Raw genomic sequence first — 25,725 nt, 5'->3', positions numbered from 1 at the left:
ATAGGTGTCGCAACACTTGGGTTCTTCCAGCTATCTGGGTCCATTAACACAGCTGCAGCACCCTGAGATCTGCTCAGCAGGTCACTCTTGGTAGGCACGGCCTAACTTGTGGCTTTTTTGTTTTTTTTTTTTACTTTTTATTGAGTGTTGTATACAAAAATAACCGTTCCATTTTGACTTGTCTCCTGTCTTTCCAGGTCTTTATGCAGATGACAGTGGCGGGTAAAGGACCTCAGTGGTGACCATGGCTGCTTTCTTGTCTTCACCTTTTTACATGCTCCTGCTGACAGTGCTGGCCTGTTGCTTCGGGGGTCTACTAACCTTATGGAGCCAGAATCCACACTTGGACCCCAGTATTGTCTCAGAGAGTTGCACCTCAGGCCTATCCTGGGCTATCAGCCTAAAGCCTACAGAGGTGAAAGGCAGTGAGGATGGGCAGACAGACAGAAAGACACTGGACATATTGGCAAGGGAGGTGGCCTCAGCAGCTGGCATGGAGAGCAGAGGTCAGATTGGTCAGTTAGCTGGCCACTATCTTTTAGTGTTGCCTTGTGTAAATAAGCATGAAGGCATGCAGGAGGAAAAGAGGCGGCAAGCCAATCACTACCTCAGCCAGCATCCGGCGGTTCAGTGGCACTCAGAGCAGCAGCTGCTGCGACGGGCAAAACGTAGCATCCACTTCAATGACCCAAAATATCCCAAACAGTGGCACTTGGTGAGTCAATGAAATGGCCAGAGCTGGGGGTGCACTCTAATGCAGTGTGATAACCATTCTCTTTTCGATTTGCAGCACAACGACCATAACCTTGGAATGGACATCAATGTAACTGGCCTATGGGAGCGCAACATCACTGGCGCAGGCGTCACAGTGGTCGTCGTCGATGATGGAGTCCAGCACACGCTACAGGATATCCAGCCCAATTATGTAAGTAGAGCTTAGCTTACTGCGCCAGCTTGCTCGACCAGCTTGCGCATGCTTTGCTTTGTTTTGTTCTGACCACATGTGATGGTTGGTCCCTCAGAGTCCAGAGGGCAGCTACGACCTGAACTCAGATGATCCTGATCCAATGCCCCATCCTGATGCCAACAATGACAATCATCATGGCACACGGTGTGCAGGAGAGATTGCGGCTGCACCCAACAACAGCTTCTGTGCCGTCGGGGTGGCTTATGGGAGCCGAGTGGCAGGTGAGTAAGGAGGGCATTAGACTTTGAGCAGGTCTGCTCGGGCACCATACTATAGGTGACTTGTATTTGTAACCACTTTTTCCAGGAATCCGTGTGCTGGATGGGCCACTGACAGACAGCATGGAGGCGATCGCTTTTAATAAGCACTACCAGATAAATGACATCTATAGCTGCAGGTGAGCTGCTCCGGTGTCTGCTGGGCCAGTGGCAGGAAGTCGGCAGCACTAAGAGTTTCTGCTTGACTTTTACAGCTGGGGACCTGATGACGATGGGCGGACAGTCGATGGACCCCATCCTCTTGGCAAGGTGAGGGGAGAGCTAAAGTTCCACCTGTAATCTCTCCGACTTCTTTTTTTTTTTTATATATATATAAACGTGATTGACCTGACACAACCGATGTCACCAGTAAAGACCCCATTTTGGGGTCAGTAAGCTAAAGGTTCTTTCTTTTTCGACCTGTAACTTCTAGGCGGCACTACAGCATGGGGTCATAGCAGGCAGGAGAGGCTTTGGGAGCATCTTTGTGGTGGCCAGTGGAAATGGGGGGCGGTCCAAGGACAACTGTAACTATGATGGTTATGCCAACTCCATCTACACAGTGACCATTGGTAAGAGGTGGATGGCAGTGATGAATGATGGCTGCTTTCTCACCTCTGGTCATTTTGCCCCTTAAAATTGTTCTTCTGTAACAGGTGCAGTGGATGAGAATGGCAGGATGCCCTTTTACGCTGAGGAGTGTGCGTCCATGCTGGCCGTGACTTTCAGCAGTGGTGATCGTATGCTGCGTAGCATTGTGAGTACAGAAGCAAATGACTTAGCGGGTGAGGTGCTCACTACATCCTCTTTAAAGTGGCATTTCAAATTGGCATCATGTCATTCGTATTGGGCAATGTTTGCCCTTCTTTATAGAGCCTATCCATCAGGTGCTCACTACATCCTCTTTAAAGTGGCATTTCAAATTGGCATCATGTCATTCGTATTGGGCAATGTTTGCCCTTCTTTGTAGAGCCTATCCATCAGGTGCTCACTACAATCCTCTTTAAAGTGGCATTTCAAATTGGCATCATGTCATTCGTATTGGGCAATGTTTGCCCTTCTTTGTAGAGCCTATCCATCATTTGCTTAATCTGTGTTCACAGGTGACGTCAGACTGGGACTTCCAAAAAGGAACAGGCTGCACTGATGGGCACACTGGAACTTCTGCGGCTGCCCCACTGGCTGCCGGCATGGTGGCACTCATGCTGCAGGTTCGACCCTGCCTGACCTGGAGGGACATCCAGCATATCATTGTTTTTACTGCCACCAAGGTGAACTGGGTGCTTGGGTCTGACTGGGCTAGAAACTCTTTCTTCCAGGCACTCCCATGACAGTTAAACGCTTAGTGTTTTGCTCCTCCTTCCCTAGTATGATGATGTCCAAGCAGACTGGGAGACAAATGGAGCTGGCTTCCATCACAGCCATCAGCATGGCTTCGGCTTGCTGAACGCATGGAGACTGGTTAACGCAGCCAAGGTAGCCAATGGCAGGGCTTTGGGATTTCTCGGTGGCAATGTGCTCAGTGTTCTCTCTGATGCCTGCTTTCTCTTGCAGACCTGGCAGTCTGTGCCAAATCTCCTGTCCTTCCAGAGTCCTGTGCTGAAGGATGGACGCCGTATCCTTATGACCCCCTCACAGCTGCAGGCTTCCTGGACGGGTGAGTGTTGGCGGGGGGTGGAGGGGGGGGACGGGGTGTGGCTTTGTCTTACTGCTCTAAAGCTTACCTTTTTAGGAAGCGTTTTTGTTTGCTGGACGTCGTTCATTGTGCTGGATGGAGGCACTGATTAGTCAGAAGTTATCAGTAATGTCCATCTTCTTGCAGTGACCCTAGAAGACCTGCAGCAATCTGGCATGCAGACCTTGGAGCATGTGGCAGTGACCCTGACCCTGACCCATCCTCGGCGTGGCGATGTAGAGATTTTACTGCTCTGTCCAAGTGGCATGTCCTCTCTGATTGGTGCCAGGCGAATCCTGGACACGTGAGTAGCTGTCGTATATGTGCCCACGGAATCTGTACATCCGTGCACTGCGTGCAGTCACACGGGAACACATGGCTTATATTTGGGAGCTGTCTGATTGTGTCACTAACATGTAAAAAGCTACATGTGCTACTAACACATTTGAAGATGTATACTGTATGTCACTCATACATTTTTGGGTACACCAGTGCCTAGAGCTACAATTACACTTTTCACACTAAAACTCTAGACTCTATATTCTGTAATAATAATTATTATTAATATATACATATATATTTAATAGAGAGAATGGAATACAGAGACACACTTTACACACATTATGTGTATATTGTGTACAAGTCATACATATCTGATGGCACTCGATTATCAAGAGACATAATGCTGGTTTCTGGAAACAAATAGACATGGCCCTGTTCACAGTAGGGGGGCTGCAGATTCTGTGTACATCATTAGACACACACTACTAAAACTTGAAGGCTTATATGTGCTGCTCACACCCGAAACTACACAAGTTCATTTCTGATTAGTCTGATGCAGTACACGTCTGGAACAACACTTGTGCCTGGAGAATTGAACTGCTTGTGCTATGGAAATCTAGGGGAAGACCAGCCAGAGCCTCACAGATACACACTTAGTGTACACGTCATGCAGATCTAGGGACACTTGTATGTCAAACATCTCATATGCCACTTCCCAATGGTGACAGGTAGACTCGGCCTGATCACACTTGCTGATTTGGACATACTGTGCACATCAGAGGACACAATTGGCATAAATTAAGATCTATCTTGCTAGCTAGCTATCTTTCTGTCTATTTTATAGAGACTGTCACGTCTGTTTAGTTATATTGTTTACACCTGGACCTCCGTATATCTGAAAACAGTCAGTCATTATCCAACCTGCTATATCCTAACACAGGGTCACGGGAGCCAATACCAGCCAGCACAGGTCACAAGGCAGAAACAAATCCCGGACAGGGCGCCAGCCCACCACAGGGCACACCCACACAAACCAAGGACAGTTTAGGATCGCTGATGCACCTAACCTGCATGTCTTTGGACCATGGGAGGAAACCGGAGCACCCGGCGGAAACCCACACAGACACGGGGAGAACATGCAAACTCCAGCATGTAATTGTATAGTGTCTTTAATATCTGTCTGTTATTTAATGGCTTTCATATCTATCTATCTATCTATCTATCTATCTATCTATCTATCTATCTATCTATCTATCTATCTATCTATCTATCTATCATATAGTGCCTTTAATATCTATCTATCTATCTATCTATCTATCTATCTATCTATCTATCTATCTATCTATCTATCTATCTATCTATCTATCATATAGTGCCTTTAATATCTATCTATCTATCATATAGTGCCTTTAATATCTATCTGTGTGTATCTGTCTATTTATCTATTATATAGTGCCCTTTTTCTTTCTTTCGCCCTTTCTTTCTCCCTTTCTTTCGCCCTTTCTTTCTTTAATATGTAGATAGATGCTGTAGGTACTGTAAACAGAAAATGAAAGACACTATAGAATAGTGCATTTCACTTCCTATCTGTCAATCTATTATATAGTGCCTTACATATCTATCGTATACTGCCTTTCAAATCTGTCTATTATATAGTGCCTTTCATATCTATCTATCTGACTGTGTGTATCTTTCTTTCTTTCTTTCTTTCTTTCTTTCTTTCTTTCTTTCTTTCTTTCTTTCTTTCTTTCTTTCTTTCTCCTAAACCTTAAATATCTGAAAACACCAGCATGTAATACACATGTAGAGGCCCACGAATGCCTGAAGACTTCACTGCATGTGTGCAGTTTGTACATATCCAGGTAAACATGCGCACACTGCATACATCGTGTGTGTCTGAGGACCGCCGCATGCATGTAGAAGTGCCTTGAGATGTGCTGTGAATGGACTTGACTCGCTTCCTACCTGCACATCTTGCACATTTACTGATATACCCACTTTCCTGCCTAATCCACTCATACACTTCATATAAACTCTGCACCCAACTGAGAAGGGTGACATACAAATTTTGGTGACAAAACAGACACACCCTGGGACAGGGTGATGTGTCAAATACATTGAGACACACACATACACACACTCACACGCACTCACACACTACAAGTCACACGTTTATTTGAAGATGTGTAAATATGCCGCTTACTTCTGAAGAAGCAAACCCCCCTGGAGGCACACCCACTTGACAATCCCGACTTTTCACACTGCAGACGTCTCCAGCGACACACACACACGCACACACACACACACACACACACACACACACACACACACTCTGCTCTGGAGTGTCAGTTAAACCTAGAGACACATACACAGACTTCTCCGGTAACAAATGTGTTATATGCATGTGTTGACACCCACCTCAAGTACACAGAGATACTCCACAACTGGGGGCATGCTGTACCCATATGGGGGGCACTGTACAGTTTGAAAGTGCAAACACAAACTAGTTCTGCACACTTATGAAGAGCATGCACACCCACTGCTAGGCACTGAGTCATGTCCTTGTGTGCAGTGTGGCCGGATGTTGGCTTCCTTGTTGTGTTAGGTCACACCAAGGGCAGGAAGTTGAGCGCCTTTTCACAACTTGCCCCCCTTACCTCTAACCAGTCTCTCCCCCCCAACAGGGATTCCTCTGGCCTCACAGACTGGACGTTCTCCACCGTGAGGTGCTGGGGAGAAGCGGCTAACGGGACATACACACTAGTGCTGCGCGATGGTGAGTGTTTAAGTCTACATTGCTGGAGGGGGAGTCGGCGTATGCTGTTGCCTCTGACCCTTGTGTTTACCTTTCAGTGGGTGTCGGCCTGCCAAGGGGTACTCTGCGGCAATGGAGGGTCACTCTGTATGGCTCTTCATGGTCCAGTGAAGATGTCCAGGACAAACAGAGGTATGTCGAGGGTAAAGCTAATCGCAAGGTAGGTGTAGTTCAGACTGGACCTTCTGTGATGAGGGCCTCTGCTTCATCCCCAGGCTGGTTGAAGATGCAATGGGAGGAAAGTATCTGGACAGTAACTTTACCCTGCCATGCCCCCCTGGATTGAAAATCCCAGAGGTACTGGACAGCACACTAACCACCAATAGCCTGAAGGTGCGTAGCCATGGCGGTCCACGTTGTTTGTCTCTGCCTTTTATTACTCCATGTGTGACCACTGTGCTCTTGCATTCACAGTCGCTGCTGCTCTTGGGGTGCTTTGCACTCTTCTGGTCCCTCTACTATACGCTGGAAATTGCTTTTGCACAGCTGACCTGTAGGAGGCGCCATGATCATCGCCACTTTGAGGAAGGCCTGACGACAGAGCTGGAAAGGTCGTCACAGGTGCCCGACTGGCCGGACCAGGTTGACGAGAAGGCTCCCTTCATCTGTCAGGACATCAGACAAGAGGTCAGCAGCTGAAAGCATGCAGGGTGCTGGACTCCTGCACGGGACAGCAGAGACAATGACGGACTTGCTCTAGAGGTGCTGGACACGAGGTGACAAACTACTGACGCCTAAATCGTTTGGAGACATGCTATGTGGTGAGATTCCTGTGGAGCTAAAGTCTCACCTCCCAGCTGCAGGAGGTGAGGTGGTCAGTGCCTGTTTAAATAGGAAGTACCTCCAGACTACCCCCCAAACCAAACCCCTGTTTCTTTTCAGTGGTCACATAGATACTAGTCCTTTGTAATGAAATCCCACCTGCCATGGCCCCACCGTTCCCACTGCTGACCACCGAGACTGCAGTTGCCTTCATTTATAAGTGTCAAACAGCCCCCTCTCCTGGTGGGCTCACAGATACCCTCCAGCCGCTACAGACATGGTGCCTTTGTGTTGGGCGAGGGATGCAGGTAAATAAAGCACGGGGTGCACGGTTCTGATTGGCTTTGTGTTGTATCAGTCACACACCTGCACTCACAAGTCAGTTGTATTTGCTTTATTGTGAATATCATACAAGAAGATGGAGGAGGAGTACAGGGACCACCCTTTATGGAGAGAAAAAAAAAATCGAAGCCTCAAGCAGGACCCTGTGGTGGAGCGGGTGGGAGTCAGCAACTCCCATTCCTTTGGTCTTTGTACAGTTTGGCACCCTTGCGTTCACTTGATCTGCCTTGGGAGTCCGTAGCCCGTCATGCCCGCTTGTGATGCCCCCTTGTTACTGCCCATCTGCAGCCCGATGATGCTTTTGCCCTCCTGTAGCTGCTCGTCTGAGAATTCCCGCCGGTTCTCCTGTGCTTTCCTATAGAGAGATAAGCACGTGCGTTTAACCTTTGACCATTGGACCCCACCCAACCCCACATACTACCAAGTTGCTGAATAATTGCCACCGTGGCCACTCACTTGTTGAACCAACTTGGGTTTCCCTTGAAGAAGCCATCCTCTTTCGTCACCGCAATGTTGCCCAGTGCCATCAGAGTCCTCTGAACAGCAGCCATGTCTTTGCCTGAACAAAAAAAAAAAAAAGAAGAGAATGACCAGGAAGGAGAGGCAACATAAGTGTTAAGAGGTTCTCATATCTTGCATCACCCACCCTGGACCCTCCCATGGCCTACCTTCCCAGAGATCTACAGTCTGGAAGATGTCGGTCTTGTTCACCCCATAGTTCTCCGCTGCCTTGAGGAACTGAGACACGAGCTCCATCTGTTTGAAGGCCATACTTGTCCGGTCTGGCTTGGCAATGGCTGGGCTGGTCTTTGGATGCAGGCTGTTGATTAAGTGGGCCAGGATCTGTGGGCAGGAATAGATGTGGTGGTCAGTGACCAAAGGTCAGCAGTGGGCTTAGTATTTAAATGTAGCACAATGGTACCGAACCTGCAGTCTGTCCTGGTCAGTGTGGCATTGTGTTTTGTTAATGTGCCAGTGTGCCGGACAAGTCATGTTATCGATCTGCAATAATGAGTGTGCCAGAAGGCAGTGGGCACTGTAGCGTGTGTGTGTGTGAAGGTGTGTTGGATTGTCATTGTCTTGCAAATCTTCGCTGGACTGTAGGGTCAAAGTGTTGTCCATCTGTATCGCTGAATGTCTGTCCATGTCTTGGGCACATTGAGGCCATGCAACTACACTGCTCCCCAAGCTGGGCATTTAAATGCCTGGCATGTGTGTTGCGTTCTATCGATGTTAATCTACCTCCTTGTGGTGGGCCCTATGGTCTGTAGTTGAACGTCCAGTTTGAGGAACCTTTGAGATTTGAAGAGAGTTGGACATTGAGGTAGGTGCAGCAGTTTAAATGGTGAGGTGCCATCCAGGCTTTTTAAAAATGGGCATCTGACTCCCTCTGGGCATTGAGTTCTGTACGTACACGGTGAGTGGACACGTTGCTAATGTTGCAGCCTTTCCTGGCCTTTCCTGAACCTGCGTCCGACCTCATCTTGTGACTATGCACCGCACACTACAGAACGCCATAGCTTGTTTATACCCACACTGCCATCCTTCAGCCAGGCCTGAAAGCCCAGTCGCCCAGTCTGCGGCCGACCCACGGATTCTCCACACTGGGCCACAATCCACTCGGTCAGCTGGTTCTCGAGGTTGTCGTCATACTTCTTGTCAATCTTGTTGGCCACTTCGCGGCTTAATCCATAGGAGGGACCCTTGTTGGCCATCGTTGGGTTACCCTGAAAGTGTAACAGGATGTTGTTAATGAGGGTGGGCCACAGACCCCGGACAAGTGGGTGCATGGCTCAGCCAGGCGTGTCCAGCGACGGTCGCTGGAAGCGGTAAAAAGCATGCCAACACCCGCAGAACCCCATGTGTGAGAGTGGGCAGCACACCCCAGTGAAACATTCCGTGCCACGCTGCCCTTTCACCTGTGACGCCATTGTCGAGACTCTCAGTCAGCTACTAGAACTGTGCTTCTGTTCCTGGAGGGGGTCGAAAGTTAAGACAGTTACACAAGTACCCCTGCAAACACCAAGCGGCCTTCATGTCCTACCCGAACCCATCACTGTCTGCCTTGCATCCTGCTCCTGAAATACTGCCCAGCTGGCACCGCTGCTTCCAAAAAGTTTTTTTTAAAAAGAAAAAAAAGCACCAAAACGGCCCGCCCGCCCCCCCCCCCCTCCCCCAGCGGAGCACAAGTCTCTAGAACTGGTACCCGACCACATCGCCCTCGTCTTGATGCCACCCGTATATACCCCTCGTACTCACAGCTTGTTCGACAGTGCTGCCCACTCTGGACTCTGCTGAAAACTGAGTCCCAGCAGGCTGACGCAGCTGCTAATAAGCCGCGACTCACCCACTGATGTCACTCCTCCTAGAAAAAGGAAACCAGTCCCTTATAAGGGCAAAGGTGCTTTTTTCCAACGCACCATATTTGGCTTTGCCTCGCAAAGACGCGGCAGGCAGCCAGGAGCCTTGAATTTACTCAACACTCGGCATTCTCCAAATACCAGGCAGGGAACGGAGCAGGGGGGATGTGGAATGGAGTGCAGCAGAGCAGGGGGCTCGGCCCTTTTATAGAAGGATGGAGAGGAAGGAGAAGAAAAGGGAACTAAGGGAAGGAGATGCAAAGAAACATGGAGGGAAAAGGGGAGTGAAAGGAAACCCAGAGTAGCAGGGAGTGAGCAGAAAGGAGAGAGGAGAGGATGGAAAGATACTGGAGATATGGAGAGAAGGACAGGAACAAGGAGTGAGGGGCTAGAGATAAGTGAGGAGGCTGACAACATGGAGGGATGGATAGGAGGTAGTGTGTGGAAAAAAGTGAGTTATAGACTAGAAGAGTGAGGTGGAAGGAGTTATGAAAACCAAAGTGTGTCTGTAAAAGTCACTGAGATGGAGAATGACTAGGCCAAAATAATGAAGAGATAGTAGGAAGAAAGTGGAGAAAGTGAGTAGGAGAGTGAGATGGGAGAAGTTATGAAAACCAAAGTGTGTTTGTAAAGGTGACTGAGATGGGGACATAAAACACAAATGGTCTGAGGAAAGGGAGGAGGCTGGAAACATAGAGGGATAAGAGTGCACAAAAGTGTGTTATAGACCAGGAGAGTGAGGTGGGAGGAGTTATGATAACCAAAGGGTGTTTGTAAAGGTAACTGAGATGGAGAATTGAGGAGGCTGAAATAATGGAGAGAGACTAGGTAGAGAGTGGAAAAAAGTGAGTTAGAGGCTAGGAGAGTAACAATGGAAGTAACAGAGTGAGAAGTATAAAACGGTAATTGAGGTAGGAGACAGGAGAGTGAGGAGGCTCAGAGGATTGGGGTACACTAAGCAGAGTGCAGAAAAGTGAGTTAGACACTAAGAGAGTGAGGAGGCAGGGTGAAAAATGATCAAGACATTTGAAAGAGCATATGTGTAAAAGTGATTGAGATGGAGAAACAACAGTGTGAGACACACTAGAGGGGTGTAAGGAGGCCGAAAGCATGGAGAGATATGAGGTAGAGAGTGGACAAAATTGAGTTGAGAGACAAGGAGAGTGAAGATAGGAGTGAAAGAGAGTGAGTGTATAAAGATTATGGAAATGGGAATTAGGGCACAGACAAAAGAGTGAGGAGGCAGTGGGAGAGAGAGGGTAATGGAGGGCTGCCATGCAGGGGGCTCAGTGCTTTTATAGAGGGATGGAGAAGAAAACTAAGGGAAAGAGATGCAAAGAAACTCGGAGGGAAAGGGGAGTGAGATGAACCGCAAAGTAATGGGGAGGATGAGGAGAAAGAAGAAGTGAGAGGATGGCAGGATACTGGAGAGTGAGTTAAGGACTAGAAGAGTGAGGTGGAAGGAGTTACGAAGACCAAAGTGTGTTTGTTAAGATGACTGAGATGGGGAGAGATGAGACAGAAGGAGTGAGGAGCTAGAAGATGACAGAAGTAGAAGGCAAGTGTGCACAGGCCATTGAGATGTTAGGTAGGAGAGTGAGGAGACTGAGCAGATGAAGGAATACCAGGTAGAGAGTGCAAAAAAGTGAGTTATGGACTTGGTTTGTGAAGATGAAAGTAATAGTGAGTGTAAGGAGGCCTTAGAGATGAGCGACAGAGAGGAGAGTGAGGAGGCGAAAAAGACAGAAGAAAGGGAAAGTGAGTTAGAGACTAGGAGAGTGAAGATGGAAATAAGAGTGAGCGTATAACACAAGGAAGAACAAGAGAGTTGGAGAGCAGGGGACTCTGCCCTTTTATGGATAGATGGAGAGGAAGGAGAAGAAAGTGACCAGAAAGAAAGAGATGGAGAGAAACTGGGAGGAAAGGAAACTATGAGAAAATACAACATGGTAGAGGTGAGGATGGCAGGATAGTGGAGACACGGAGAGAGGGCAGGAACAAGGAGTGACAAACTAGAGGAGAGTGAAATCTGAAAAGAGGCAGGGATACTAATACTAGGTAGTGCAAAAAGGTGAGTTAGAGGTCAGGGGAGAGAAGATAGGAGTGAAAGAGAGTAAGTGTGTCGGGGTCATTGAGATGGGATAGTAAAGACAGAGAGGAGAGTAAGGAGGCTAATAAGATGGAGGGATACCAGAGAGAGTGTTAAAACATGAGGTAGAAATAGAAGAGTGAGGAGCAGGAGGAAAATGAGGAGGCCAAAAAGACAGAAGGGAAAAAGTGAGTGACTAGGAGAGTGACGTTCATCATTGCATGTGCTAAATTAATACTAGAGGGTCAGAAAAAAAAAAGACATAAGAACCGGGAGTGAGAGAGATGGGGAGGTAGATAAGAGACACAGGACAAAATGAAGGAGTGATAGAGTAAGGGAGAGTGAAGGTGGAGGCTGGAGAGTGAAAAATAGAAAGAGGGCGAGTGCAAGTGTGCGAGGAGGAGGATGGGGAGGACAGTGAGAGACTACAGGTGTGTGAGGAGTGAAGAAATACAACAAAGCTACTTACAGTACTTACTTAGTTATAAGGAATTGAGTAATAGAGTGTGAAAAGAAGAGTGAGATAAGGTGGATTAGTAATAGAGGCAAGGAGCGGAAGTTGAAGTGAGTGGAGAAGAAAGGAGTACTGCAGGGGCCGTAGAGAGAATCTCTCCTTGTTCTTGCACTAAGTGAGAGTGGGGAGCATGAGGAAGGACTAGAAGTCAAAGAGTGAGATGATGAAGGACAATTACAGGAATAGCACCAGGGTGGCCATACCACCTGTGCATCAGCCCAGGTGATCCTCCTGAAGCGCACTTGGATGGGAGACCACCTAGGAAAGCTTGGGTGGCTGCTGGAAGAGGTGTGGGTGAGGCCAGCAGTGGACACCTGTGTGTGTGTGGCTGCGGCTGAGGCTGCCAAAGCACCAGTACAGTGACAAGGACATCGTGTGCTGAACATGGGCGCCATCCTCTAGATGAGACATAAAACCGAGGCCCTGACCGTTGGTGGTCATTAAAAATCCTTGGGTTTCTTCTGAAAAGAGTAGAGTATCCCCCTGATGTCCTGCTTATCCTACCCGCCATGACCTTCTTCATCACCCCTGAACTCTCCATCACACCTCCTCACCAATTGTGGAGAGTGTACAATGGTGGCCATCACATCATCCAGGTGGGTGAGACACATCGGTGGTGGCTGAAGTGACTCCTCACTGTCTTTAATAAAAAGGCTTTGAGTAGGTTAGAGAAGAGCTGTATGCATGTAATTAAAAGATGTTAGAGAAAGAGGAGAGTGAGAAACAGTGTGACAGGAGTTAAGGAGAGAGAGGAAAAAAAGGTAAAAAAGAAAACCTGACAGTAGAGTCTGAAGAGGAGTGAGACGAGAGAAGGGGCGAGGAGAAGAAAGTGGAGAGTGAGAAACCAGAATGGACAGACAAGAAGAAGGAGTCAAAGTTGACTAAGGATCAGAATCGGAAACATAAGGATTGGGTTCAAGATTGTAAGGAAGCCTGAGCAGTGAGACATGGCAGAAGGAGAAGGGGTGAGTGAAAGGCAAGAAACGTGCAGTGTGAGAGTCAGGAGGGGGTTTGGTGTGAGAAACCAGAATGAACAGACGGGAAGAAGGAGAACGAGGATCTAAACCTGAAAAAGAGAATTGGGTTCAAGATGTAAAGAAGCCAGAGGAGTGAGATATGGCTGAAGGAAAAAAAGGAGTGAGGGAGTGAAAGACAAGAAAACTGTTTAGCTGGGGCAGTGTGAGAGTCAGGAGGGGGGTCCAGAATGGACAGATAAGAAGAAGGAGGAGGAGGAAAAGGAGACCGAGGATCTAAAACGGAACAATGGGAGTTGGGTTCAAGATTGTAAAGAAGCCAGAGGAGTGAGTGAAAGATGGACAAGAGAATACAATAAGAGGAAAGAGCAGGAGTGGTGAGAGGGAAGTGGGAGTGGTTGGGGGGGGGGGGGGGGGGGGACCAAAATGGACAGATGAGAAGAAGAATGAGGTTCAAAAACAGAAAAGGAGAGTAGGGTTTATGATTTTTTTAAAGAAGCCTGAGGAGAGAGATGTGAGTGAAGGACAAGAAACATATTTAGAAGAAGCAGGAGCAGTGTGAGAGTAAGGAAGGGGTTGGAGGGGGGGTGAGAAACCAGAATGGACAGATAAGAAGAAAAAGGAGCACAAGGAACAAAACCTGAAAAAAGATGTAAAGAAGCCTGAGGAGTGAGACATGACTGAATGAGAAGGAGTGAGTGAAAGATGGACAAGTGAATACAAGAAGAAGAAGCAGGATCAATGAGAAAGGGGGAGGGGGGGGGGTGAGAAACCAGAATGGACAGATAAGAAGAAGGTGGAAGAAGAAGAGACTGAGGATCAAAACAGAACAATGAGAGGAGGGTTCAAGCTGGTAAAGACCTCTGTGGAGTGAGTGAAAGACAGATGAGAGGGACGGTAAGAAGGAGCCCGAGCAGTGAGAAAGAGTGAGGAGGAAGATGTGGGGGCTGAGGAAATAGAATGGACAGACGACGAGAAGAAGAAGAAGGAGGGAAAGGAGACTTGGGGGGGGGGAGTGAGTGAATGAGGGCAGAAAGATGTGAGAAAAAGCAGTAAAAGGAGAGGAGTGAGAGCACACTCTGTCTCCAGCCAGTTAAACAAGCTCCATTGGCAGGCCACGTTTAAAGACGCGCTGCCAAAGCCTTTTTCAAACAGAAATTAATGGCGTGAGCAGAGTGCGCTGCCAACTTCTTTTTGTACTGCGTGTCTCGGCCGCCATCATCAGTGCACCGTATTTGAACTTTCTGGCACCGGTGCAAATATCCTGCTTGTAAACTGGAAAGGAAAAGGGTGGGGAGGGAAAGAGATACGCGTGTGGGGGAGGGGAGGGCTAAGTGCGCGAGACCCTTCACGCCTGCGCGCAGAGCTCACACACACACACACACACGGGTTCTTTTAGCTCTTTATTGATGTATTGTTTTGGTTACATGGTTGCCATGGTGACTCTATCAGCAAGGCAGAACAGACCGCCTTCTGTAAACAAAGTGCCCGGCCCACCGGACGACCCTCCGTCTTCAGAGCAATTGGCCCACGGGGAACACCATATGCCCGGAGAAGGAATTCTGCCGGAAGGCGTCTCCGCAGAGGTAGCGCCCCGCCTGCAGCCTCACGTAGACCTGGTCCCCGGGTTCAAGGCGCATCATGACACTCTGCGAGGCGCTGTCCTCCAGGTCCTCGTAGTTGTCCTCCCACGTGGAGACCATGACCTCTGTGTTCCTCATGAGATTCAGCTGGTGGTAGATCTTGCGCCCCTGCCCCTCCAGTGAGGAGGATGTAAAGGAGAAGCGGTAGATGCCGCTCATGGGAGCGGTGAAGACCCCTGTGGGTGGAAAAGCAGCATTGTGATTATCAAAAGAGTGGGCAACGCCCAGCTGGTATTACACACACAGTACCCACCTAGTGAAGGATTGTACCAGTTCCCATTGTTGACCAGGACCAGCTTGTACGGGACTGTGTTGCTGCTTGTGAACGGGCCGTAGCAGTCTGTCCGGCCCAAGAGGGCAGTGAATGCCACGTCCTGGGACCCTGAAGAGATAACGACATGCCAATCAGGGAACTGCACTGTCCATGAGGTGGAGGGAGCACACAATGCCCATCTGCTCTCCCTTCCAAACATCTCCCATGTCTGTGACCACACCCCACATTTCTTGTTAAAATGCCCCTCCTTGTTTTTAAGTGCGTCAACTGGCGAGGCCTTCACGTGGCAGCACCTAAAATAGCACCTAAAATTACAAAGCACCCACAAAGTGGGTGGCCGCGCCCATGTCGGCACCTCTCCACCTGTATGGAACTATGCAGGCCTTGTCTAACCTCATGCATTGGCGCCCCCTGGTGTTCTCTCTTCAACATGGCATTGGTCTGAGACTTGAATACTGTAGTCTTAAAAACAATCCATTCGTTTTCTGCTGTCCTCCCCTATCCAAGTAAACATAAGCCAATGCCAACCAACAGTGGGCACAAGTATTAAAAATTATGCATGGCTAGGATGCCAGAATACACCCAGCTAAAGTGACACACACGTGTGCCACCATTTAGGAATGCAAATCACCTTGACTCCAAAGTCCAATTTTTAAGACCGGAGTGTCCACAGGAACACGGGAAGAACATGCGAACCTCCCTGAGAAGTTCAGTGCTGGCTGCCACCCACTTACATTTACCTCAGTGTACACGTTGTTGTCACATGTTGTCACTTGAGGCAGTTAGTACGGGTCCACTGCCCCCCCCCAGGGCCAGTTCTAGCTTTGTAGCTACACTTGGTAAAGCTGTAAATGTTGTACCCAAATGGTGGAGTTTTGAGGGCAATTTTATACTAATATAAGAGTGGGGGACCCAGGGACCCCCATGATGTTTTGAGTGCACAAATATCATACATATATTTGAGTACCAATGGGTCCCTTGGTGTTTTGAGTGCCATAATATACAGATATGATATAAAAGACCCAGGAGGTTTAAGGGAGTCTCCCCCTGGTATTTTGAGCACATAGATAAACACACGGGACTGAACAGTGAGGGGGTCCACCTTGGGGTGTCGAGTGTGGAGGTATACGTATATGACATCAGTTTAGCTTCCCCCTTAGTCTTGTTTTGTGCCTGAGTATTAGTAAATCAGGGGCTGTGATGGTTGGAAGAATATCACCCCACCCCCATTTAACCCCCCCACCCCAAGTTTGCCTCCGTAGGTGACCTCCTATTTAGTCTAAATGGTACAGTTGGCCCTTTTGTCACCACCATTACGTGAGCACAGTGTTGTTGTATGGGGGGGGGGTGCCTTTACCTGTGTGTCTGTGGGGGCCGAAACTCCAGGGGGATACAAGAGTGTGGGCAGCTAGGAGTCACACGCTACAGTGCGCTAGTTAAACAGGTGGCCATTATTATTACATACTGGAGGGACACTTGATAATGGTGTCACAGACGAGCAAAGCACAAGATCTGCAGCAAACGCAGGAGGGACAGGAAGATGGAAGATGTGATGCAGCAGGAAAACACAAGGGGGCGCTGCTATATTCTGGGCGCACACAAGTGCTGCTGCTATATACATTACATTTACTTTAGCAAAGGGGACTTACAATATTTAAGAGATATACAATTGCTTACATTTTTTTGTTTTTTCCAGCTGGTACACCGGCAGGTGAAGGGACTTGCTCAGGTCAGACAGGTGTCAGGAGTGGGATTGAAACTGAAGTCCAAAGCCGTAACCACTCCAGCACACTGCCTGCCTATAAACTGCTGTGAGCACTAATGAATACTGGAGAGATACAAGGGGGGCAGTGGCATGGAAAGACTATTGTATATATTTATAAAACACAAGGTTATAGCTTTATAGCGTCATTGGTTAACGAAATAGTAATCATGGCACTGGAAGTTGGTGACGTGTAAAAGTGACAATAAGGGAACTATAATCCTGTGCATTAAGTTATCACAAGGGGGCTTTGGGAAGAATGAGAGAGGATAGAAAATGAAAGGCCCTGTGTAATAGATATATGAATGGTGCCATCAGATAGATCGAAAATGAAAGGCACTATATAATATGTAGATAGATGCTGTAGGTACTGTAAATAGAAAATGAAAGACACTATAGAATAGTGCGTTTCACTTCATATCTATCAATCTATTATATAGTGCCTTACATATCTGTCTATCAAACATATAGTGCTTTCATATCTATCATATACTGTACTGCCTTTCAAATCTGTCTATCATATAGTGCCTTTCATATCCATCTATCATATAGTGCCTTCATATCTATGTATCTATCTATCATATAGTGCCGTTCAAATCTATCATATAGTGCCTTTCATATCCATCTATTATATAGTGCCTTCATATCTATCATATAGTGCCTTATCTATCTATCTATCTATCTATCTATCTATCTATCTATCTATCTATCTATCTATCATATAGTGCCGTTCAAATCCATCTATTATATAGTGCCTTTCATATTTATCTATCATATAGTGCCTTTCATATCTATTATATAGTGCCTTCATATCTATGTATCTATCTATTATATAGTGCCATTCAAATCTATCATAGTGCCTTTCATATCCATCTATTATATAGTGCCTTCATATCTATGTATCTATCATATAGTCCTTTCCTATCTATCTATCTATCTATCTATCTATCTATCTATCTATCTATCTATCTATCTATCAGATAGTGCCTTTCATATCTATCTATCTATCTATCTATCTATCTATCTATCTATCTATCTATCTATCATATAGTGCCTTTCATATCTATCTATCTATCTATCTATCTATCTATCTATCTATCTATCTATCTATCTATGTAATATATAGTGCCTTTCATATCTATCTATCTATCTATCTATCTATCTATCTATCTATCTATCTTATAGTGCCTTTATCTATCTATCTATCTATCTATCTATCTATCTATCTATCTATCTATCTATCTATCTATCTATCTATCTATCATATAGTGCCTTATCTATCTATCTATCTATCTATCTATCTATCTATCTATCTATCTATCTATCTATCTATCTATCTATCTATCTTATAGTGCCTTTATCTATCTATCTATCTATCTATCTATCTATCTATCTATCTATCTATCTATCTATCTATCTATCATATAGTGCCTTATCTATCTATCTATCTATCTATCTATCTATCTATCTATCTATCTATCTATCTATCTATCTATCTATCTATCTATCGTATAGTGCTTTTCATTGTCTGTCTACCATAGAGATTCTCAAGAGAATGTGCTAACAGACAAGGTGTGCCATATATGGGGGGACACCAGGAGGCGCTATCACAAGAGGGTTCTGCTACACAGAAGAAGATGCGGGCTGATGACGCTTTCAGAAGAGACACAAGAGGGCGCTCCTGCATACTGGGGATTCACCAGTGGGTGACATCGTATACCAGGGAGGCACGAAGGGGCACTGCCATATACCGAGAATACACAAGGGGGCGCTGTATCGATCTACAGATATTCAAGGGGCAGTGTGCGTTTGCACCGGAGACACGTGAGGGAGCGCTGCGGCATCACAACAGAAGTATGGGCGCTCCAGCACAAGGGGGCGCTGCCCCACCAGACTCTTCATTCGTTTCTGTTGTTGGATTCATGGCCGTCTCTCGTAACTGACCGCTTGCCTGAAGTGAGTGGAGACGCAGGGGTTATTTCTGCCCGATGTCTCCCATTGTGTCCTGAGCGGAGAATGTGCTGCTGTGCCCATCGTGCTGTGACAGGTGTGGTGGCAGCTGCGCTCACTGCCCCCGGGGTGGGCTTGTCATTATGGTTTTGAGGGGACGCATAGAATGAGAAATCAGTCGTACCTGACAGGGCCGTGACGTCCGTGCCCAGGAGGCCAACCTGCTTGTCAAAGTAGGTGAGCTTGTCGAGTAGGAAGTCCTCCAGGTGGCTGAGCTGGTTGGCACCGCAGCAGCAGCCCGTCTTCTTTTGGAAGGCACAGTTGCAGTCCCAGCCTCCGCAGGGCAGCTGTCCCTCCTGGGTCACTAAGGGGTGGGGGTGGGAGAGAGAGAGAGAGAGAGACGAAGAGTAAGTAAGTCGTGGTGGCCACGTCCAGGTAAGAAGATGACCGCCGGGTGGGCGTGCTGACCTGCTAGAACTGTTGTCGCTGGAGTTGTTGTGGCACCCAAGCTGCTCTCCAACAGGCAGAAGAGCAGCAGCTGCCAAGCACGGAGCACCGTCATCGTGTGAGTGGCGGGCATCTGCAATGATACAAAGACCACCAGGTGACCAGCACTTTAAGACGGTCGTTCAGGTGGGCAGCAGTTACTTAAGGACCACCTGCTCGATAAGTGCTGAGATGAGGCGGAGAAGCTGGCGTGCAGAGTCTTGATAAGCTAAAGTGACCGGCGTAGTGTAGTCTCACGATGGACTCACCGACAGACGCGCCGACGGGCACAGTCGCTCTTGAGCAGCTACTCGGACCACCGATGCTGTGCTTCTGCCCCCCAGATCGCCGTCTCCGGGTTGGACGTTGCTGGACGCCGCCGCCGGCGCTCACTTCTCTTATGCGGCGCCACACCCCCCGTCTGGACACCCGAGCCGCTTTGTGTCCTTTCAGGCTGCGCCTTATCGGTGGCCCACATCAGCCGAGCTCGGCGCCACCCTGCAGACCATTCATGCGGGCAGCACCTTGGGGAGCTTCTTTAGTGGCAACCGGGACACGTGAGAGGGGTGAGGAAGAGGAGGAGGAGGATGCTAAGCAGCGATGAGGGGCACACGAGCAGCACATCAGAGCCCAGCGTGCACAGTTTGTGCCAGGTGGCATGCTGGGGGGGTAAGGGTGGGCATGAAGGGGGTAACAGTGAGACAGGGCGGTGCTGGCAAGGGTGGACTTTCCACAGACGCCATCTCTTAAATCACAAAACTGGGCTTTTCAGAAGATATTGAGGTGGGCAGGGTAGAGTCGGGTCCCGCTTGGTGGGTGGACCAGGTTTTGAGCTGAGGGTTCGCTGCCCAGCGTCATGTAGTGCTGTGCGGGATACACAGAGTGAGTGGGAGGGCAACATGCCGAGGAATTGAGCCAGTGGGTGAGAGGGCGCAGTAGTCATGATATGAGGGTAGTCCAGAGAGATCCGCAGGGTGCCAACGAGAGTGCATGGCATACAAAGACATTGTGGCTGGCCACAGGGCATCGGGGTGCCAGGGTAACAGAAAGTGTAAATAACCACCCCAGTGCCAACGTCAGAAGGTCGAGAGGAGAAGAACGTCCAGCAGAGTGTGACATGCAGCAGTGGGTGAGAGCACTGAGGGCACAAGCAACTCCACAGTAGCCATGGCATGAGGGCAGAGCAGAGAGATACTCAGGGTGCCAACCAGAGTGCAACACGTACAAAGACAGCGTGGAGATGAGAGTGGCTGGCCAGAGGGCATCAAGGTGTGCCAGGGTAGCAGAGAATAAGTGACTCCACAGTGGCACTGGGCATCGGAGGTGCCAGGGAAGCAACAGGGTACATGTTAACAAAGTGTATAGCACTAGTGCTGCTCCAGTGCCAGCATCAGAAGGTCAAGAGGGAAAGAACACCCAACGGTTTGTGATCAGAGTGTGACATGCAGCGGTGGGTGAGAGGGCACAAGTGACTCCACAGAAGCCATGGCACAAGGGCAGTCTAAAGAGATACTCAGGGTGCCCACAGGAATGCAAAGGATACAAAGATAGGGTATGGAGATGAGGGTGGCCAGCCACAGCGCATTAGAGGTGCCAGGGGAGCAATAGGGTACATGTCAACAGAAAGAAGGCTCTAGTGAGCAGCCCATCCAGTGCCAACCTTTGAAAATCAGGAGATGCAGAATGCCCAAAAGTTTGTGGTCAGGGTGCAACGTGCAGCAGTGGGGTGTGCAGATGAGAGTGACCTGACACAGGGCATCAGTGGTGCCAGGGAAGCAACAGGGCACATGTTAACAAAAAGTGTAGCACTAGTGCCACTCCAGTGCCAATGTCAGAAGGTCGAGAAGAGAAGAATGCCCAAATGTCTGTGGTCCGAGTGTGATACAAGGATTGAATGCATCATGCCAGTGTAAAGGGAGTGGGCTAGTGAGGGTACAAGTGAGTACAATGAAGTCTGAGGCGCTTCGTGATGCCCATGAGAGTGCAGGGTATGGTGTGTGGTGAGGGTGTGGTGCGAGGAGTGTGCCTCCGTGTTGGTGGTCCACATGCAGTACACAAAAGGTGCATGTTGTCTGTCTGGTGAGAACCAGAAGGCGTAGGCCATGGTAGACCAGTGCAATCTTGGGCATCATGCCAGTCCAAGGGGAGTGTAGACAAAGAAAGACTTGAGTGAAGCTTGGCATACTTTACAGGCCATGGAGGGTGTACAGACACAAAGTGAGCTGGCACGGGGTGAGGACAGGGCACAGCGTTCAAGTGTGGTGTGACATCCCATTCATTACATTCACAAACCTGTCCAACTGTGTGAGGATGGAGTCAATGCCAGCTGTACTGGGCACAAGGCAGGAGATTAAAAATCCCGGAACCAGGGCATCAGATGACCACAGGATGCCCACAACTACCAAGCAATGTGGGATGTTAGAGGAAAACCCCTGGAGCCGTGAGACAGCAGTGCCAACCCCTGTGCCAGCCAGAGAGAGTGTTCAGTGAGGCCTGGCGGTGTGCAGACGAGTGCGTTGTGCCAGTCAGAGTGAAGAGCACACAAAGGAATCCAGCAGAAACGTAATGGGGCGCCTTCTATATAGCGCCTTTCAATAGAAAACAAGTGAGCATGTGGGACAATAAACCTTCACGTCATATAGCGCCTTTCAACAATTCCAAAAGAGATGGCAGTTCATTGCAACTTTCTTTTAATAAAGAACACCATCTCAAGGGACAATGCAGTTTAATCGAACCATTCATGTTATATAGCGCCTTTCAACAGTGAGAACAATTCCAATAGAGCGTGCAGTGAGGCTCAGCCTTCATCTTATATAGTGCCTTTCATTAGAGAACACAATCCCACAGGAGAGTACAGCGCATTCGAACTTTCCTTCTATATAGCGCCTTTCAATTGACAACACCACCCCAAGTGAGAGTGCAGTGTGATTTAACCTTTTATTTAATATAGCGCCTTTCAGTAGAAAACGCCATCCCATGCGAGCATGTAGGCCAACAGACCTTCATGTTATATATAGATAACAGTGTGGAGCTGTGTGGCACCGTGCAGTTCATTGCAGCGTTCATGTAATATAGCGCCTTTCAACAGAGATTATTCCAGGTGAGAGTGCGGTGGGACGCAGCCTTCCATTTATATAGCGCCTTTCAATAAAGAACATCATCTCAGGTGACAATGGTTTAATTCAACCAGTAATTTTATTTAGCTCCTTTTAACAGAGATAGCAGTGAGGCTCAGCCTCCATCTTGTATAGTGCCTTTCATTAGAGAACACAATCCCACATGAGAGTACAGCACAATCAAACTTTCCTTCTATATAGCGCCTTTCAGTAGAAAACGCCATCTCAAGTGAGTATGTGGGACAGTAGACCTTCATGTTATATAGCGCCTTTCAACAGAGATCATTCCAGGTGAGAGTGCGGTGGGACTCAGCCTTCTGTTTATATAGCGCCTTTCAATAGAGGACCCTATCCCAAATGAGAGTGCGGTGGGATTCATCCTTCATTTTTATAGTGCCTTTCAATACAGGACACCATCTCCGGTGACCATGCAGTTTGATTTAACCTCCACTTTATTATCTTGTGCCTTTTTAATGGAGGTCCCCCATCCCAAATGAGAGTACAATGGGATTCATCCTTCATTTTTATAGTGCCTTTCAATGCAGACCGCCATACCAAGTGAAAGTACAGCGTTACCAAGGGTTCATTTTTATAAAGTGCCTTTTAATAGAGAACATCATCCCAAGTCAGAGGGCAGTCCAGCGCTCCCTCCATCCTGTACTGCGCCTTTCACCGATGATCCCATCCGCGGCCATTTGGCTCACTTGCCTTTTTCAAATTAGGCCTCAGGCAGATGAAGCCACCTAGTGGTGGTCATTGGTGGTGCACACTGAACTCGTGCACCATTGGACTCAAAGCGCAATGCCCTGCGCAGTACACTGGACAAAGAGAGGGTGGCAGTGTGCTCATGGGGGTGTACAGACCTGCCTGCCTTATCAGCTGGAGTGCCAACTACAGAGCAGCAATTGGTGAGAGTGCTCAGAGTGTGCCAGTGTAGCGTAACATAAGCGGACACTCAAACTCCCCAAAGCCGCAGAGGCCCAGGACTGTAAGGGTGTCACACTTTATGCCGCCCCCATATCCCAGGAGACCATGAAAGAGCGCAGGTAAATGCACACCACCTCATCATGCTTGGCAGAGTGTGATACAAACTGGCAGGAAGTGCCACACACGAGTTTACAGAGGGCAGTAATCATACCCACACCGGCGGGTATGAAGGGCAGCACCTGGTCCTCGAGCTGCTGGCATACATAGATGGCTCCAGTGCTGGTAAATGGGGTCAGGGGAGTATACCCAGGCTGGTGCCCAGAACTTACCTTCATGCCCGTCAGGCTTCTTCTTTCTCTTTTAATGAGTAAACACAAGAGGCAAGGGTTCAAGCAGACATTTTATTGGGCAGAGGCTACAGTACGCTGGCACGGTGCCCATCAGAGCAGAAGCACGGGTGACAGGAAGAATCCACTGAAGGTGTTGTAGTGGTTGATGTCATCGAACAGAACGAAGTCAGCCAACAACTTGACACAGACACGGTCACCCGCGTCCAGCTGCAGGACCACGTTCTGCGTGGCACTGTCCTCCTGGTCGGTGCTGGTGGTGTCGTGCAGGCCCACCACGTCCTGCCCGTTGCGTTGCAGCACCATGTAGATGCGCAGCTTTTGTGCGGGGGCGCCCGCGTCATGGAAAGCCGTGAAGGAGAAGCTGTAGAGGCCGGCCACCGGGGTGGTGAAGATGCCAGTCTGCTCATTGTAGGCGGCGCCCTGGTTGACAAACACCTTGCGGTACACGACGGTCGTGTTGGTCTTGAAGGGGCCGAGGACCTCTAGCCGATTGGACAGGGAAACCGAGAAGGCCGTGCGGCTAGCTGCAGGGAGATGGACAGCAAGATAAGCAGCAGACACAACCGGGCATGATGACTACGGTCAGCCCACTGGGTACACTCACCTCGCAGCTCGGCCACTCTCCGAGTGGTGGTCTCCAGCTTTCTGTCCAGCGTCTCCAAGGTCAGGTTGAAGTACTTCTCAAGACGCTGCACCCACTGCTGCATCAGGCAGCAGCCACAGCTGGCCGTGTCGGAGACGCAGCCTGCAAGCGGTGGGACAGGTCAGTGGGCACAAAGGGCCAAGCAGAGAAATGGGGGCAGAGGCGGGCGGAGTCAAAGAGAAGAGGAAAGAGACGGCTGGAGTGAGACCACTGGACACTTACTGACCACCACAGTAGGGGCACGCAGGACAGCAATGGGGAACAGGAGTGGGACGGCTGGACAGAGTTATTCTGACCACAGTTACAGAGAAACAGAGTGGGATGGCTGGACAGAACCACAGACCACTGGGCACTTACTGACCACCACAGTACGGGCACAGCAGGACACTGTGATATAGAACATGTGTGGGACAACTGACCACAGCAAAGGCTCACAGGATAGCAAAAGAGAACAGGAGTGGGACGGCTGGACAGATCTACTGACCACAGCAGGGGTACAGCTAAATAGAGTGACAGAGGACAAGAGTGGGACGGCTGGACAAAGTTACTGACCACAACAGGGGCACAGCTGGACACTGCAATAGAGAAGAGGGGTGAGATGACTGGACAGATCTACTGACCACAGCAGCCATTCAGTTGGACACAGTTACAGAGAAACAGAGTGAGATGGCTGGACAGGATCTGACCGACCCCTTGTGACAGGGAACAGGGGTGAGACAGCTGGACAGTCCCCCGAGGCAGTATCGAGTACTCACCAGTGACACCACGGGGTCGTCACTGACCACAGCAGAGGCACACCTGTACGCAGTGATGGACGAGGGTGAGGCCGCTGGACAGTAACTGACCAACACAAAGAAATGGAGTAAGTGGACAGAGTCACACAGTGCAGTTGTGGAATGAGGAGTGAGACAGCTAGTGACCACAGTGAAGGACACGGCGATAGAAGAGGGGGAGACCACCGGAGAGCGTAGCAGTGCCACAGAGACACGACTGGACAGGTACAAACTAACTGGACACTACGGGAGCGCACGGCGTTGGGACAGGCGGACAAAGTTAGTGGGGCGCGGCAGAGACGAGAGGGCGTGACGTCGCCCACACATGCTCACCGGTTTGGTTGCTCTCCTCGACTCCCCAGGTGTAGTTCTGTGCCACGCAGCTCCACAGTGCCAGGCTCAAGAGCCACAGAATTTGCAGGCCTGTGGAAGAGAAGAGACACGAGATACTCAGTGCTGCCCCCTGGTGGCGCGACCCGACCTGGCGCTCAGGCTGCCCCTTACCTGTCATTGTCCACTCTGGACGCGCTCCTGCCGCCTACTAAACAAACACACCCGCTGCTGCGTCTTTATATGGCAGGGCGCTGCCAGTGGTCCCAGCAGACGAGTGTCACGTGGACCAGCTTTGCACTGACCTGCAGGATCAGCTTTCCAGGAAAAGTTCCAGACTCTTTATGCCGACATCCAGCGCAGACTGGTTTGCTTCTCCCGTGGGACCCGTGAAGTCGGCAGCACAGGATGGGCCCCACTGTTGGTCCCTTGGG

General features: G+C 49.0%; 4 protein-coding genes across 5 annotated transcripts in view; 1 reads left to right on the top strand and 3 right to left on the bottom strand.

Moving 5' to 3' along the window:
* pcsk7 (proprotein convertase subtilisin/kexin type 7) overlaps positions 1–7,090 on the top strand; it is a 39,540-nt gene extending 32,450 nt beyond the window's left edge. The window contains exons 2-16 of the mRNA XM_028808507.2: positions 198–715; positions 791–925; positions 1,023–1,188; positions 1,274–1,364; positions 1,440–1,494; positions 1,658–1,796; positions 1,881–1,981; positions 2,328–2,495; positions 2,593–2,700; positions 2,779–2,881; positions 3,047–3,203; positions 5,866–5,957; positions 6,035–6,128; positions 6,212–6,329; positions 6,411–7,090. Coding sequence (XP_028664340.1) covers positions 245–715; positions 791–925; positions 1,023–1,188; positions 1,274–1,364; positions 1,440–1,494; positions 1,658–1,796; positions 1,881–1,981; positions 2,328–2,495; positions 2,593–2,700; positions 2,779–2,881; positions 3,047–3,203; positions 5,866–5,957; positions 6,035–6,128; positions 6,212–6,329; positions 6,411–6,635 — 2,223 coding nt within the window. The 5' untranslated portion in view covers positions 198–244 and the 3' untranslated portion in view covers positions 6,636–7,090. The remainder of the gene's footprint in view (positions 1–197; positions 716–790; positions 926–1,022; positions 1,189–1,273; positions 1,365–1,439; positions 1,495–1,657; positions 1,797–1,880; positions 1,982–2,327; positions 2,496–2,592; positions 2,701–2,778; positions 2,882–3,046; positions 3,204–5,865; positions 5,958–6,034; positions 6,129–6,211; positions 6,330–6,410) is intronic.
* A 47-nt stretch (positions 7,091–7,137) lies between these two features.
* On the bottom strand, positions 7,138–9,491 carry tagln (transgelin). 2 transcript variants are annotated; one of them, XM_051932165.1, is made up of 6 exons: positions 9,360–9,441; positions 9,020–9,073; positions 8,636–8,827; positions 7,769–7,943; positions 7,557–7,659; positions 7,138–7,455 (listed from the first exon to the last, which is right to left on the bottom strand). In XM_051932165.1, the coding sequence occupies exons 2-6, from the start codon at positions 9,029–9,031 to the stop codon at positions 7,314–7,316; spliced, it is 624 nt and encodes a 207-aa protein (XP_051788125.1). In that variant the 5' UTR covers positions 9,032–9,073; positions 9,360–9,441; the 3' UTR covers positions 7,138–7,313. The 2 variants fall into 2 exon arrangements, with proteins under 2 accessions (XP_051788125.1, XP_028664341.1); XM_028808508.2 differs by lacking the exon at positions 9,020–9,073 and having other exon boundaries at positions 9,360–9,491.
* A 4,936-nt stretch (positions 9,492–14,427) lies between these two features.
* Positions 14,428–23,530, bottom strand: cbln18 (cerebellin 18). The gene is made up of 4 exons (XM_051932255.1): positions 23,407–23,530; positions 18,851–19,246; positions 14,934–15,062; positions 14,428–14,856 (listed from the first exon to the last, which is right to left on the bottom strand). Exons 1-4 carry the CDS (start codon positions 23,528–23,530, stop codon positions 14,552–14,554), a joined length of 954 nt encoding a protein of 317 aa, XP_051788215.1. The 3' UTR covers positions 14,428–14,551.
* A 44-nt stretch (positions 23,531–23,574) lies between these two features.
* LOC114657694 (cerebellin-3-like) lies at positions 23,575–25,658 on the bottom strand. The gene is made up of 4 exons (XM_051932164.1): positions 25,466–25,658; positions 25,295–25,384; positions 24,150–24,290; positions 23,575–24,069 (listed from the first exon to the last, which is right to left on the bottom strand). Exons 1-4 carry the CDS (start codon positions 25,470–25,472, stop codon positions 23,636–23,638), a joined length of 672 nt encoding a protein of 223 aa, XP_051788124.1. The 5' UTR covers positions 25,473–25,658; the 3' UTR covers positions 23,575–23,635.
* Positions 25,659–25,725: the final 67 nt, after the last annotated feature.

This window comes from Erpetoichthys calabaricus, chromosome 9 (genome assembly GCF_900747795.2).
Source record: "Erpetoichthys calabaricus chromosome 9, fErpCal1.3, whole genome shotgun sequence".
NCBI classification, from domain to species: Eukaryota; Metazoa; Chordata; class Cladistia; order Polypteriformes; family Polypteridae; genus Erpetoichthys; species Erpetoichthys calabaricus.
This window is presented reverse-complemented; position numbering and strand designations above follow the sequence as displayed.